Source organism: Lygodium microphyllum, chromosome 29, assembly GCF_053477565.2.
Source record: "Lygodium microphyllum isolate KBCC chromosome 29, Lygodium_microphyllum_v1.1.10, whole genome shotgun sequence".
Classification (NCBI taxonomy): Eukaryota; Viridiplantae; Streptophyta; class Polypodiopsida; order Schizaeales; family Lygodiaceae; genus Lygodium; species Lygodium microphyllum.
This window is the reverse complement of record NC_141163.1, coordinates 117,586,685-117,600,952: the sequence shown is the minus strand read 5'-3', so window position 1 is coordinate 117,600,952 and position 14,268 is coordinate 117,586,685. Positions and strand designations below refer to the sequence as shown.

At 40.1% G+C, this 14,268-nt stretch overlaps 1 protein-coding gene across 4 annotated transcripts in view; it reads right to left on the bottom strand.

Moving 5' to 3' along the window:
* Positions 1 to 14,268, bottom strand: part of UBP26 (ubiquitin-specific protease 26) — an 80,928-nt gene that overhangs the window by 52,131 nt on the left and 14,529 nt on the right. For all 4 annotated transcript variants that reach the window (XM_087671730.1, XM_087671729.1, XM_087671728.1 and 1 more), the window contains 7 exons: positions 13,981 to 14,089; positions 13,319 to 13,500; positions 12,944 to 13,228; positions 11,679 to 11,874; positions 11,441 to 11,515; positions 10,943 to 11,140; positions 10,602 to 10,859 (listed from right to left, as the gene is read on the bottom strand). In XM_087671730.1, coding sequence (XP_087527856.1) covers positions 10,602 to 10,859; positions 10,943 to 11,140; positions 11,441 to 11,515; positions 11,679 to 11,874; positions 12,944 to 13,228; positions 13,319 to 13,500; positions 13,981 to 14,089 — 1,303 coding nt within the window. The remainder of the gene's footprint in view (positions 1 to 10,601; positions 10,860 to 10,942; positions 11,141 to 11,440; positions 11,516 to 11,678; positions 11,875 to 12,943; positions 13,229 to 13,318; positions 13,501 to 13,980; positions 14,090 to 14,268) is intronic.

Below are 14,268 nucleotides of genomic sequence, written 5' to 3'. Positions count from 1 at the left end.
CGTACATGCACATATCCTCCATGGTCTAAATCTTTCTCTTGATCTATTAATCAATCTCAAGGTCTTTCCATTGGTCTCAGGATGCTCCAAACAATGGACAGTCACGTGCTAAACAATTGAAAAAGAAATTGAAACATTGGGGAGAGCTAAGGCTCTACATGATGCAAGTGGTAGAAGAAGAACCTATGATACAAAAATAATTTGGATGATGTGAGATGAGAGAGTCAAAGAGATACTAAATAAATACAATGATGTGATGTCAAATCAATTGCCTCTGGGCCTACTGCCGCGTAGGAGTATGGATCACAATATCAACCTTCTCCCGAGTGTACAATCTCCAATTTGTCCCTCGTAAAGAATCATAGTGACCAAGTTAGCTGAACTCAAAAGACAACTCAAAGAGATGAAGGCCTCGCAACACATTCAGCCAAGTAGATCGCCTTACAACGCATTGGTGCTATTTGTGAAAAAAAAAGGGGATAATACTCTCAAGCTATTTACAAATTACAAGGCTCTCAATAAAGCAACAATGTGCAATAGATATCCAATTCCAATGGTGGATAAACTTCTAGATCAACTGCAAGGTGCCAAATACTTCAATCGAATTGACTTGCAATCTCAACATCACCAGATCCAAAACATCAAAGGAGATGAGGAAAAGGTAGCATTTAGAAGTCGCTACAATCACTATGAATGGTTGGTCATGCCAAAAGGGCTTACTAATGCCCCTACTACCTTCTACAAGCTCATGGACAAGGTGTCCATTCGCATGAGGATTTTGTGATTATCTATATAGGTGATATACTGATCTATAGCAAGACTTTAGAAGAACACTTGCAGCACCGACATAGAGTGTTTACCAAACTCATAGAGAACCAACTCTATGTTAAGCTAGAAAAATATCAAATTTCAATGCAAGAAATTGAATTCTTGGGTTACCTAGTCAAAGAAAATGGGATTGCCATTGACTCAAACAAAGCAGAGGCTGTAAAGATGTGGGCTACGCCTCGGAAGGTGGGTCAAGTTAGATAGTTTCTTGGCTTCACTATGTTTTCTCAAAGTTTCATACAAGGATACAACAAAACCACAACTTTTCTCACATATTTAACAAAAGCAATGCTAGTTTTCAATGGAAAAATAAAGGACACCAAGCATTTGAGCAACTTAAGGATAAGATGATTCAATCCCTAACACTCCAAATGGTAGATTTCTCTAGGTCCTTTGAGGTACACACAGATGCTTCAATCTATGCAATAGGGGGAGTGCTCATGCAAGATGGACACCCAATGTGTTATGAGTCAAAGTGTTGGGAATAAAGGGCCATCGTGCCTTCTATAAGTGCACAGGTGTGAACACACCCTTAGCACATTTGTACTTTCATATAGATCTATCTAAAACCTAAAGAGGTACACACACAAAAAGTTATACCCAAGAACATCGTGCATCTCTCTCTCTAACTCTCACTCTCCACTCTTGCTTGCATCTCTACCTGACATTTTCATTGCGGGACATTGCATCACCACTACGCATCGCTCACTTCAAACTACAAACTGGTATCGGAGCTACGGCTAAGGTATTCACAAATCTCGGAGTCTGTGCAGGTCAGCTTGTCATCGTTCTTTCACTGGACAATCAGGCGACAGCTCGTACAATCAAGCACAGGTCAACACCACGTTTTCAATCAGGCAACAGTTCCAGGTTGCATGCAGGTCAAAATCGTCATTTCCTTGTCAGACGCAGTCACGCACAGGTCACGCACTTCAGGTGCAGGTCAAAACGTCGTTTTTCAGGTCACCAGCAGGTCACGCAAGTAGGCGACGGGCTGGTGGCTGTAAACAGGGCAGATTCATCACTTTTCTTTTGCAAAATTTTTAATTTTTCAAAGGTTCCCTGCAAGCAAGCCCTTTGAACTCACTGACGGGCATTCATGTGTGTCTGCACAGTTCAGAATTTTAAGCACATTTGTACCAAAAATTTCGGGATTTGTCCAAATTTGATGTGAGCAAGACATAACAGTGATATTTGTCTCAGAAATTGCAGGAATTTGTGACATTTTGCCTCCAACATTTGGGGCTTTTCATGTACATGCAAGATTTGGGCTGAAATTTACCCAATTTCTCAACATTTATGTACATTGGACCCCATGCAATTTGGGGCTTTTGCTGTTTGGCCGAAATTTGTGTGCCATTTTGTCATTTTATGTACATGTGGGTTTAATTCCATGCAATTTGGAAATCTAGCACTTGGGAAAATTTGGGGGTTTTGTTGAAATTGCTCTATTTCGGCAAAATTGGCCTATTCTATGCATGTCAAAGGCAGTGCAGATGTATGGTTGATGCTTTGAGCAAAAAAAATTTGGGGATCTTGACAGTGCATGTCAAATTTTGTGCCTGTGCGTGCATGTACAACAGAAATTGCAGCTAAAATTTGGGACTTCTCATGTAATGTGATGCATTTGTCCTTGGAACAGCTGTAATCAGTTGTGGAGTGTTGTAGCACATGGTTTAGTGCTTCTGAAAATTTATTTGCAGATCTGAAATTTTTGCTTTTACATGGTTATTTATTGCTGGTTGGTACTTGTTTATACCTTGGTCACTCATGTGACAGTTTGGGCCTACATTTGCTGTAATGTTTTTGTCACATTTGGGCTGAAAATCATGGCTGGCAGAAGTGACAGCAGTCATCTCATGCACATTTAGAAGCTTGAAGGAGCACATAACTTTGCAGTCTGGCAAAAACAGTGCTATAATATCCTGTCAGAAGAAACAGGCAAGGCAGATTAAGACCAAAGGGGCAAAGCCCGCAAATATGGAACAAGAATGGGATGAGTTAAATGAGCTTGCACGCTCAACCATCAAGCTATCAATTTCTGATGCCTTGCTGTTTAACATTGAAGGTTTGGATTCTGCCTATGCTATTTGGACTCGACTAGAAGAACTATATGCGCACAAGAGTACCGCAAGCAAAGTTTACTGGATGAAAAAGGTTATGGATTTGTGTATGAAAAAGGATACAACAATGTCTACTCACTTGAGTGAGTTTAACTCCATTTTCAACCAATTGGTTGCCTTGAAGTTCATGATTGATGAAGAATTTAAGGCTACGTTCTTGCTTTAAACTCTACCAGAGAGTTGGGATACATTCAAGACTGCTATGAGCAATTCTAATGCGATGCTTTTGTACGTTGATGTAGAGAGTGCTCTATCCATGGAAGAAATGGATCGACAGAACAATGCATCCAGTAAGTCTTCCAGTGCTTTGCATACTAGGGGCAGATCATAGCAGAAAGGAAAATCTAATAGCAAGTGACACAGTAAATCATGTGGTAAGGATGTTGAATGCCATCATTGTGGCAAGAACGGTCACTTTAAATGTGACTACTACAAATGGAAGAAAGAAAAAGGAAAGGGCAAGAAGACACATGATAGCAAGGAAGAGAAGAAAGAGAGTCGGCCTAAGAAGAGCAATGTGAAAATTGAAGAGGTGAATGTAGTCACTCATGACAGTGACACTGGGAATAACGTACTCTTTGTCTCTTCACACTTTAGTACACATGCTTTACTTGTAGATACGGATGATGATATGCACACTTGGATTCTAGATTCAGGTGCTTCCTTTCATGTCACCCCTCATCGTGAGTGGTTTTCTAACTATACAGGGGGTCGACATGGTGTTGTCCATCTTGGGGATAACTTTGCATGTGACATTACAGGTATTGGTAGTGTGCAGTTTCAGCATGGTTCTGTCTTCACATTTCAGCATGTACGACGTATACCTCAGCTCAAGAAGAGCTTGATTAGCACAGGGCAGCTAGATGACGATGGATTTTATACCACCTTTGGTGATGGGAAATGGACGATCTGTAAGGGATCTAGAGTGATTGCCAAAGGTTGTAAAAGTGATACCTTGTATCCTCTCAATGTATCTAGTACATGTGACCATGTTGTTGCCGTGACCGAGCAGCCAAGTGTTTCTTTGTGGTGTGGCCAGTTGAAACACACGAGTCAAGCTGGAATGAAAGTGCTTTCTCGTTTGGGTTACTTGCCTTATCTTCATTATGCTGATTTTGAGCATTGTGATCATTGTGTTTATGGTAAACATGCACATACCTCTCATAAGAAGTCTCTTTTGCTGAAATCTTCTCCTCTAGAGTTAGTACATTCCGATGTATGTCAGATGCCGGGATTATCTTTAGGGGGAAAGAAATACTTTGTCACCTTTGTCGATGATGCTACACGGAAGGTATGGATTTACCCTATTCGCAGCAAGGATGAAGTGCTTGACAAAGTTCAAAAATTCTTGGCATTGGTTGAGAATCAAATTGATAAGACACTTAAGTGTCTTCGCTCTAACAATGATGGGGGAATATGTGTCCAAGGCCTTTCAGGCATTTTGTGATAGCAAAGGGATAAAGGGAGCTCGCTGCCCCTCATAATCCACCCCAAAATGGAGTTGCAAAGCATATGAATCGGACCATACAAGATAAAATCCGTACTATGCTGTCTCATGCTACATTACCCCATGGCTTTTGGGCAGAGGCTATTATGACAGTTGTTCACTTGATTAATCGGTCATCGAAAATGTCTTTTTTTTTGTGGTGGTGGGGGGGGGGGGGGGAAAAAGAGGAATCCCCCAGAAAGTGTGGTCGGGCAAGCCACCTTCATATGCTCACCTGAAAGTGTTTGGCTGCGAGGCTTTTGTGCACATTCACAAAGAAGAACGTAGCAAACTTAAGCCAAAGTCCTGTAAATGCATTTCCCTAGGATATGGTGACGAGGGTAAAATGGGGTATAGATTATGAGATCCCGAGAAAAGGAAAATAGTACGCAGCAATGATGTTATCTTCAGGGAAGCTCGCATGCATAAACAGTCCAAAAAGACTGAGGAGGTCCGTAGGGTTGTATTCCGAGAAGAAATACCTTTCGGACAGCAAAATGTGCCCGCTATACAGCAGCAAATACCTGTTGTAAATGAACCTGCAAATGCAAAAAGTAATACTCGAAATGATCAGCCAGCCATTGCCCACATTGATAAGCCACTGGATGTGTAGGAACAGCCAGGATAGCAAGTTATTAATGCTGATTTGCAAGCTGAAATGCCAGGACAGCAAGTTGAAAATGGAAATTTGCAAGCTCAACAGCCAGCAAACAATGATCATTGGGTTAGGAGATCGTCTAAGGCTACTAGACAACCTGATAGATTCGTTCCTGATGCGAACAATGTGGCTGATTATGTCATGTTGATAGATTGTGGTAAACCGTCTTGCTTCAAGAAAGCAATGGATAGACAGGACAACAAGAAACGGTATAAAGCCATGTTGTCAGAGATGGAATCTCTTGAGAAAAATGGCACTTAGGAGTTGGTGCAGTTGCCTAAAGGGCAAAAAACCCTTCCATGCAAATGGGTTTACAAGATGAAGGTCACTTTTGGTTCTTTGCCAAAGTACAAAGCAAGATTGGTTGCGAAGGGGTATACGCAGAAACATGGAGTTGACTTTGATGAGATCTTCTCTCCTATAGTCAAGATGACTACATTAAGAACCATTTTGGACTTGGTTGCAGCTGAAGATATGGAGCTCATACAGATGGACGTAAAGACCGCATTCTTACATGGTGATCTGCATGAAGATATATATATACAGCAGCTTAAAGGGTTTGTGACGAAAGGGAAAGAGAAGATGGTATGTAAACTCAAAAGGAGTTTGTATAGGCTAAAACAAGCACCAAGAGAATGTTATTATAAGTTTGATACATTTATGCAATCTCAAGGTTTTCACAGAAGTTGAGTGGATCACTGCTTGTACACCAAGAAGGCAGCAAATGGCAGCCTGATTATCTTGGTTTTGTATGTTGAAGACATGTTGATTGCTGGCAAGGATACTCATGCCTTGGACTCACTAAAGCAAAGTCTTCATGGCAGCTTTGACATGAAGGACCTTGGTGATGCAAATCACATTCTTGGCATACGAGTACTCAGAGATAGGTCAAAAGGATTACTCTATCTATCTCAGCAAGAGTATATCTCCAAGGTTTTGCAACATTTCAATATGGAGGAGGGGAAAACAATTGGTGTTTCATTGCCTCTATATGTGAAACTCAGTGCAGAGGACAGCCCTACATCTGATGATGAGAAGGTTGAAATGGCCAAGATACCATATGCTTCAGCTATTGGTAGTTTGATGTATGCTATGGTTGCTACACATCCTGACATTGCCTTTGCAGTGGGAGTGGTTAGTAGATATATGGCAAACCCTGGTAAAAAGCATTGGGAAGCAATGAAAGGTATTATGAGATACCTCAAAGGCACAAAGGATTTGTGCATCTACTTTGGAAAGCAAAAGGCATCTGTCATTGGCTTTACGGATGCAGACTATACTGGTCATGAGGACTACAGAAAGTCCACTTCTAGGTATGACAGGAGGAGCAATCTCTTGGATCTCCAAGCTACAAAATTCTGTTGCATTGTCTACTACAGAGGTAGAGTATATGGCTGCCACTACGGCATGCAAGGAGGCTTGATGACTTTCACGTCTGGTGGGAGAGCTTGGCATTATAGAGTTACTTGTTCTCCATTGTGATAGTCAGAGTGCTATCATGCTAGCACGGAATCCCGTCTTTCATACAAAGACGAAGCACATACAGGTGAAGTATCACTTCATTAGAGATGTACTTGACAACAAGAGCATTGAGCTTGTCAAAGTGCGTACAGATGATAATCCTACAAATCTTCTCACGAAGGGTCTTCCAAGAGAGCGGTTTGCTCATTGCCGACAAATGATAAAAGTTGGATAGGTATATGTATTTCAGCTTTGTACATACCTAGACTTAGCTGATTCTTTTCTCCTCTTAAGGCACATTGCCTTTAGGTGGGAGGTTGTTGGGAATAAAGGGCCATTGTGTCTTTTATATGTACATGGGTGTGAACACACCCTTAGCACATTTGTACTTTCATATATATCTATCTAAAACCTAAAGAGAGACACACAAAAAATTGTACCCAAGAACATCGTGCATCTCTCTCTCTGACTCTCACTCTCTACTCTTACTCACGTTTTGTGCTCTACCTGACATTTTCATCACAGGACATTGCATCGCCACTGCGCATCGCTCACTTCACAAAGAAGTTGGATTTAATAGGGTAGAGATGGGTAACCCATGAAAAGGAGATGGATGTTGTGGTGTATTACTTAAGAAAGTGAAGGGACTATATTCCAAATAAGCATACCAAGGTGTACATTGATAAGATATGAATATATTCAAACTCAGCCCAAACTCTCTCCCAAGCAAGCCACGTGGCAAGACTTTCTTGCCAACTTTAACATAGAAATTTTCTTCAAGTTTGGTTCTACTGGTAAAATGTCAAATGCCTTGAGTAGACAAGTAGAGCTCCAACCTATTAGTGTGGTGGAAAGAAGGTATGGAGCTGAAGTATGGAACAAGATGACACAAGATGCAGAGGCTCAATAGCTCCTACATGATATCAAGGTAAGCAACACTCCTTGGGGGATGTATGAACTCAAGAATAACCTTACTTATTGTCAAGGAGCCTTGTATGTCCCAAAGGATGAAGAACTTAGAAAACAAGTGCTTTGGGAATGCCATGACACTGTTGAGCTAAAAATAAATTACAAACATATTAACCCTTTAAAACAACCCCAAAACATGTATATTATCAAAAGTTTCATTAAATGGTACACAGTCCTAAAGAATTTCTATCTCCCATAAGCAAAACCCTAATTCGGGAGGATCCTTCTACACCTATAAATAGACAACCTGCCCACCATTCAGCTTATCCCTTGTCTTGCACATTTTGGCCACTAGCTCTCCCTCCAGTGGCTGTTCAGCCCATCGTGATTGTTGTGACATCATCACCAACCCATGGGGCCTATCCATTGTTGCTACCTTGTTGTGCAGCCGCTTTTGGAGTATCATACAGCTTGTGTTTATTCCAATGTGAAACCCAGTTAGCATCATCTTTACCTTCATCTGCTGTTGCCCAACTTTCTACAGCCTTTGGTGATCAATTGCCATCATCTTCAAGCAGTTACAATGTTGCATTTACCAGTTCCAACTGCAGAGACTGATGTGTTTTGGTTTTGAGCTTGCTGCCCTTCCACTCTCTACATCATCTTAGCTCCAAATAGTGGTTACAGCACTCAAGATCCGTCTTAGGTGGACATCACACGTCGACCCCTCCCTCAACCCGCTCCCGCGACAGCTAACATGTGTTGGACAATTCTGCTCTTCTTGAGCATCTTGTACACTCTTTTCTTCATTTATAACATCCATTCGTTCACTTTAGAGTTATCGTTCTTCTCTATTTGTATTTGTGTTTGCATTTTGTGTTTTGTGTTTGAGTTTTGTATTTTGTGTTTGTGTTAAGTTTTCTATGTTTCAATCATGGTCCTACATGGTCGTACACTTAGAGTTTTCTTTTGCAAACCCTAGCATATCTCCAAAGACAACCCTATAGGTGGACATTCAAGACAAGTCCATACCTTTGATCACCTCAAAGATTCTTCTACTAACCCAAGATGTGGGAGGATGTCATTGAGTATATACATACCCAAGCTACTTGTCAGATGGTAAAAACTTAGTGCATGAAACCAGTAGAGGAGCTTCAATAGATGTCAATTCCATCACACCCATGGGATGTAGTCAACATGGACTTCATAACAAATTTACCCGAATCTCATGGATGTACAACTATTCTTATGGTGGTGAATTATTTCTCTAAGAATGCACTTTTTCTTGCTACAAAACCACAAATAACAATACAAAAGGTGGTCAAATTTTTCTTCTCCAAGGTGTTCAAGTATCATGGGTTGCCTTTGGCTATCATCTTCAACAAGGAGCCCCGGTTTCTCAACAGCATGTGGTGCAAGCTCTTCAAGCTCATAGATACTTAGCTCCAATTCTCTTCAACCTTTCATCCAAAACAAGTGGGCAAACTGGGAGATTGAATTAGGATTTCGAGGATTATATTCACAATTATGTGAGGACCAATCAAAAAGATTAGGAACAGTACATAGATATTCTAGAGTTTAATTATAATGCTACTCTACACAATTCCAAAGGCTTCACTCCATTTGAAGTAGCTACACGAAAGGAAGTGATCATTGGCATCAGGTAAGCAATATGTGGAAGAGCTAGATGTTGAAGAATTTCTCACCAACTAGAAGTGGCAGATGCAAGCTGCGCATGACAGTTTTAAGAACAACAAGATCTTGATCGCAAAGAGATACAATGCAATGCGGACAAAAATGATTAGTGAACTTAGAATCGCCAATCACCAACTACTTATGAGATACTGCTCCACTTTTTATCAAGAATTTGTAAATGATGTTAGCATCCCTACACATTTATGTCATTCAGCTTTATTAAGCTAACACCATGGACACTCACGTACAAAAGACTCAAAGTCTTCATGGGCGGCCAATAGAAGTACCGACTAACCAAGCCAAAGTACATTGCATGCCAAAGTATCCCACAATGACACTCAATAGAAAACTTCTTACATATATCCTCATCCTCGCGCATACACACTTTATTTAAGTAAAAGTCCATTTTTAATGGAACAGTTATCTACCATCTTTCTCTCAATAGTCTATTTTTGAGTGTCTAAATTGCCAAAGCTTCCCAACCATCTATGTTCTTCATGGACTAATTGCTAAATCCTACCAAAGTGAGGATCTATTCGACACAACAACCCTTCAAAGACATTAACTTTCGGGATTCAATTAAGGTTATTGTCAACTTTATTAGTTGCACACTTACGGTAAAGAATCTCAAAGTCAAACTCCCACATAAGCTTCATTCATCTCAACATTCAAGCACAAAGATCAGGCTGATCACAAAGGAATTTTAGTGAATGGTGAATAGTCCAAATAATGAATCGGACACCATACAAACAATGAGAATAAAAATTAGGCGCATGGATGACCACCAACAATTCTCTCTTGAATGGTATAATGTGGTTGACTATCAATGAGCTTACAACTCTCAAATGCAATAGGTTATCCATCTTGATATAAGGCGGCACCTATAGCATAGTTGCTAGCATCCGTATGAACCTCACATGGTACGTTCGGATCTATGATCTATAACATCAGTATAGTGGTAACCAGTCATTTCAATACTAACACTAGCCCTCTCTAGCTAAGCCTTAAGTGTATGGTCATGAGCTTTAGCTCACACTAGCTGTAGGATTCTTTGATATGATCTGCCGAGCATCTTCCTATCAGGTTATTAGAACATGTTTACGTGTCTCGGTTCTCATTTCTTGAGCTGCCAAATGAATAACATTAGCGGATAGACCATTATGGTCTATCAGTGGCTTTTATACTCATCATTACCTTATTAGCTTGTTGATATATCAAGTTCAACAACTCCTCTGTTGATTGACACCAGTGATTGCTGAAGCAAGCACTTTGATGTATATGTGCAACAACTGAAATGCCCAAACTAACATGTGTAACCTAGCGCTAAGACTTGGTTATGTCATGTAGTATAATAAATTCTCTGATTCATATTCTACAGAACTTGAGTTGCATTTGCAAACAACAATGAGACCTAATAAACATATTTAAGAAGAGTACTTACACCAAGATACTCCCAAATCTGTAACTTCAAAATGTTAACTGTAGTTTCTCCAGACACCTTCAAGACAGCACGCTTAGTTGAAGATGAAGAGCCTCGCCGTGGTCTCTTAGATATCCGCCTCTCACCTTTTGATACTTCAAGCAGTGACTTAGGAGGCTCTTTTCCATGCACTAAATCCACATAAATTTCTTCATCAACATACTGGAGCATCTTTATCTGCTCTGAATTTTCACGTTCCTCTATGCAAGATTTGCATATCTGTTGCATCTCAACAAATTAGCATTGATTCATTTTGAAAAAATTTGGCAATCAAATTTAAGATTCTTCGGACACTAACAAACCTCTGGCTTTGTACAAATACTTGGAATGAGCAAATCATCAAGAAATTCTTCAGCCTCTCCATTCAAAGATGTGTTTTCAGTCAAATGAGATTGTCTTAAGGGTGCAACAACAGCTGCAATGGAATGATCAGGATTGGCATTCCACTGTTCACAAAGGTCTCTCCAGTCATCCTCTGAAACAATTGTAAAAGTATCATCCTGGGCAATAACTGAGTGCATTCAGTGCGGAAACCTTGAGGCAACTTTCAAGTTTCAAAAACAGCTCAATTTTTACAACAATGACTTGCAGCAAAAACTTGGCCAGATTCATGAGCCTTGTTAGTTGCACCGCAAGCAATAACAGCACATCATGTTTGCTGTTATGACTTGTCTCAGGAGTATCTTTTGTTTGACACTTTCATTCTACATCATAATCCCTGGGCCGAAAGTTATCATGCTTTCAAAATTTAAAGTGAACCTACAGAATACAATCACAGCATTGATAAACAAGCAGCTTACCTTCTCAGAGTTCTGGACCAGCTCACCACGCCGATTTCTTTGCAGCTTTGGAGGCCTAAAAGCCAAGCCCTTATGCTGCAGCGCAACAATCCAATATAGGCAACTGAGAGCCTTGCATTAATGTTTACCAGAGTGCCGTTTTAGCATCAGAGGCGTTCATTAAAGGGACTAGCTCAACATTCATCAAAACCAGTCATAAAATCCTTGCAACACCTGATTGTTCAAAACCATTACGAACCTTCAAGCAAAGAAAAGAATTAAGGCTATCTTCCAGATCAAGGGGTTCTTCAGCCTTGTTGCTTGCTCCCAAGTATAAGCGCCACTGATTTAGCCACACTGAAGGCACCAAGTAATATGTAGTACCTGTAACTATAGGTATACATTCGCCACTAAATAGAAGGCCATGTTTTTGTCTCTGTTCCTTCTTGGTTGCCCTGGTATAAGATAATGTGACAAAAAAGAAGAATTAAAGACCAAAACACAGAATGTGAGCATTCATAGCTGTACAGCAAGCAAATCATTGCCAAGAGATCAAATCTTACTTCCCTGAATTTCTACTTATTACATGATCATACTAAGACATTAAATCTAAATACAAACAAGTTGGCAACAATGAATGTGTGAAGTGTAATTACTTCTTTCTATGCTGACTCCAACTTATTTGAATCCTCAAACATAAATTACTTGCATACAAGAACAAACAATACTGTCAGAATAGTTTTAGATACATGTCTCAAGAATCAAAAACCTATCTGCATCCAGCAAAAGTGGAGACTATTTAAATATCTTCAAGCTTCATGCAAGAAGCAGGTCTCATTTTACACGACACCAAAACTCCATCAAGGGCCATGTGTACAGATCCTTTGAAGTAAAAATATTCATAATTCAGCTTCAAACAGTGCTTCTAATAAGCATATATCCCCCCCCCCCCCAACCAAAAAAAAGAGTTGAAGAGTCTTTCCTCCAATAAAAGTAAGGGGCCACCCTTCAAGCTTGATGCCTAGGAGAAGACGTGCACAAGCATACAGGCAGGCTGCTGCGCCCGCTTCCAATAAGTGCAGTGTGAACATCTCTTTTTGAGCTTGCTCTTCTGTTCAATAGACATTCCAATGACCTAGTTCTCAGACCGCTGAGTTCTCAAAATCCTAAATCTCAGACAATAAAGCTTGACTATATTTCTCTCAACTTAGGTTTCAGTAGATCACAATGATCATCAGCATGTTCAAATGGAGAGAACCTCTGGACTAATATGTAAGATGTCACCTTAATGTTTTAAGAGAAATCAGGCAATGCCAGAGATGGAGAACTAACCAGTCCCTACATATAGACGTGTTCCGAGTAGCATGCTGAACGTAGTGCTCAGTGCTTACTTTCTCTCAAAAACAATGGAATTAACACAACATCACATACCAGAATGATCCAGTAGTCTCACGAAGTTGACGTGACGCCTAAAACATGTAAGAAAAACAGAAACACCTCAAGACACCAAGAAGAAAACACTACCTTAGATCCTGCTGTTGAGACACTTCTTGAGAAATTTGTTCTTCACAGTGACAGCATGTGGAGCTATTTACAGGAAAGCTTATGCAACCATTCACAGAACCATCAGTGACTTGCATTGCAACTTCTAAAAAGTAACTCCAAATCTCTTGAGGTATTGCCTGTCGCTTCGCTCCAGGACTATTGTCAGGAAGTAAGGCATCATGTGGGCACGTTATTGCAGCAGTGGGAGATGCATCATTTTCTGCTGGAGCATCAACTAACTTACGGCGTAGCCAATTTTGCAGCCTGTAACAGAAGTGAGAATGGGTTGTCAACATCTACCATAATTTCACAATCTAGTCAATGAAAGAAGGGAAGCATGAACACAGAGCATACCATGTCTTTGAGACAAAATAGTAGGTTTCATCACAATTATCACTGGCCAGAGCATTCTCGACCATCTGTTTGACCTTTATTCTCTGGTCCCTAAAAGAGCTAGCAGTATCAACTGTCCTAGCAATCTCCATTATACAGTCGATGCAGCAATCATGTGCAGAAAGTGTAGGTCCACCTCCATACTACAAGCAATGTGGAAATGTCAATAGAAAACTTAAGAGCATAGATACTATGTAGATCTTCATTCAGATAGCCTAGGACGAGTAATAAATGCGGGATTAATTATAAGGGGTTTTCAACAAGTACCAAAATCCATGTACTAAGCACAAATGAACTTCAGGCCATGGCCTAATCTTTTTAAAACCAAGTAGCCAGTGTAGAGATGCCTCAACCGGTACCATCACTTTCAATAAATTCAAAATACTAGGAGAAAAAGAACTTAATCAAAATGCATAGGCTCTTTTCAAAACGTTGGGCACCGCTAGGTTACCTGGGGAAGGAAATGCTGGGCATTAATATTCCTAATAAGAAAAATCACAAACAGATTCTCAACGTAAACCTCTAGACTCTGCTAAATATTTCGCATCTAGAACTATACTATTCTGAATATTTCACATCAAAAAGAAGGCTCATCTTATCCAAGACAGTATAGACAAGCATACCTTAGATTGCAGACTTTCCCAGACCCCCTTAGAGATACATTTCATCAACGTAACTTTTGTTGGGGGTACTTTGTCATGTTCACATAGTAACAGACTGTTGTCAATACAGCTGCAGAAAAAGAAAATACACATGTAACAGCTGAAGTTGTCCTTTACACTCTGAAAATTTTTGGAAAAGTATATTGACTCTATTTACTATAATTCAACCCTGTTAAATTCTAAAGGAATAATTAGCTACATTCAAGGAGTTAACCATTCAAGGTGTAAGGCCAGAAAATGTCAGTGTGG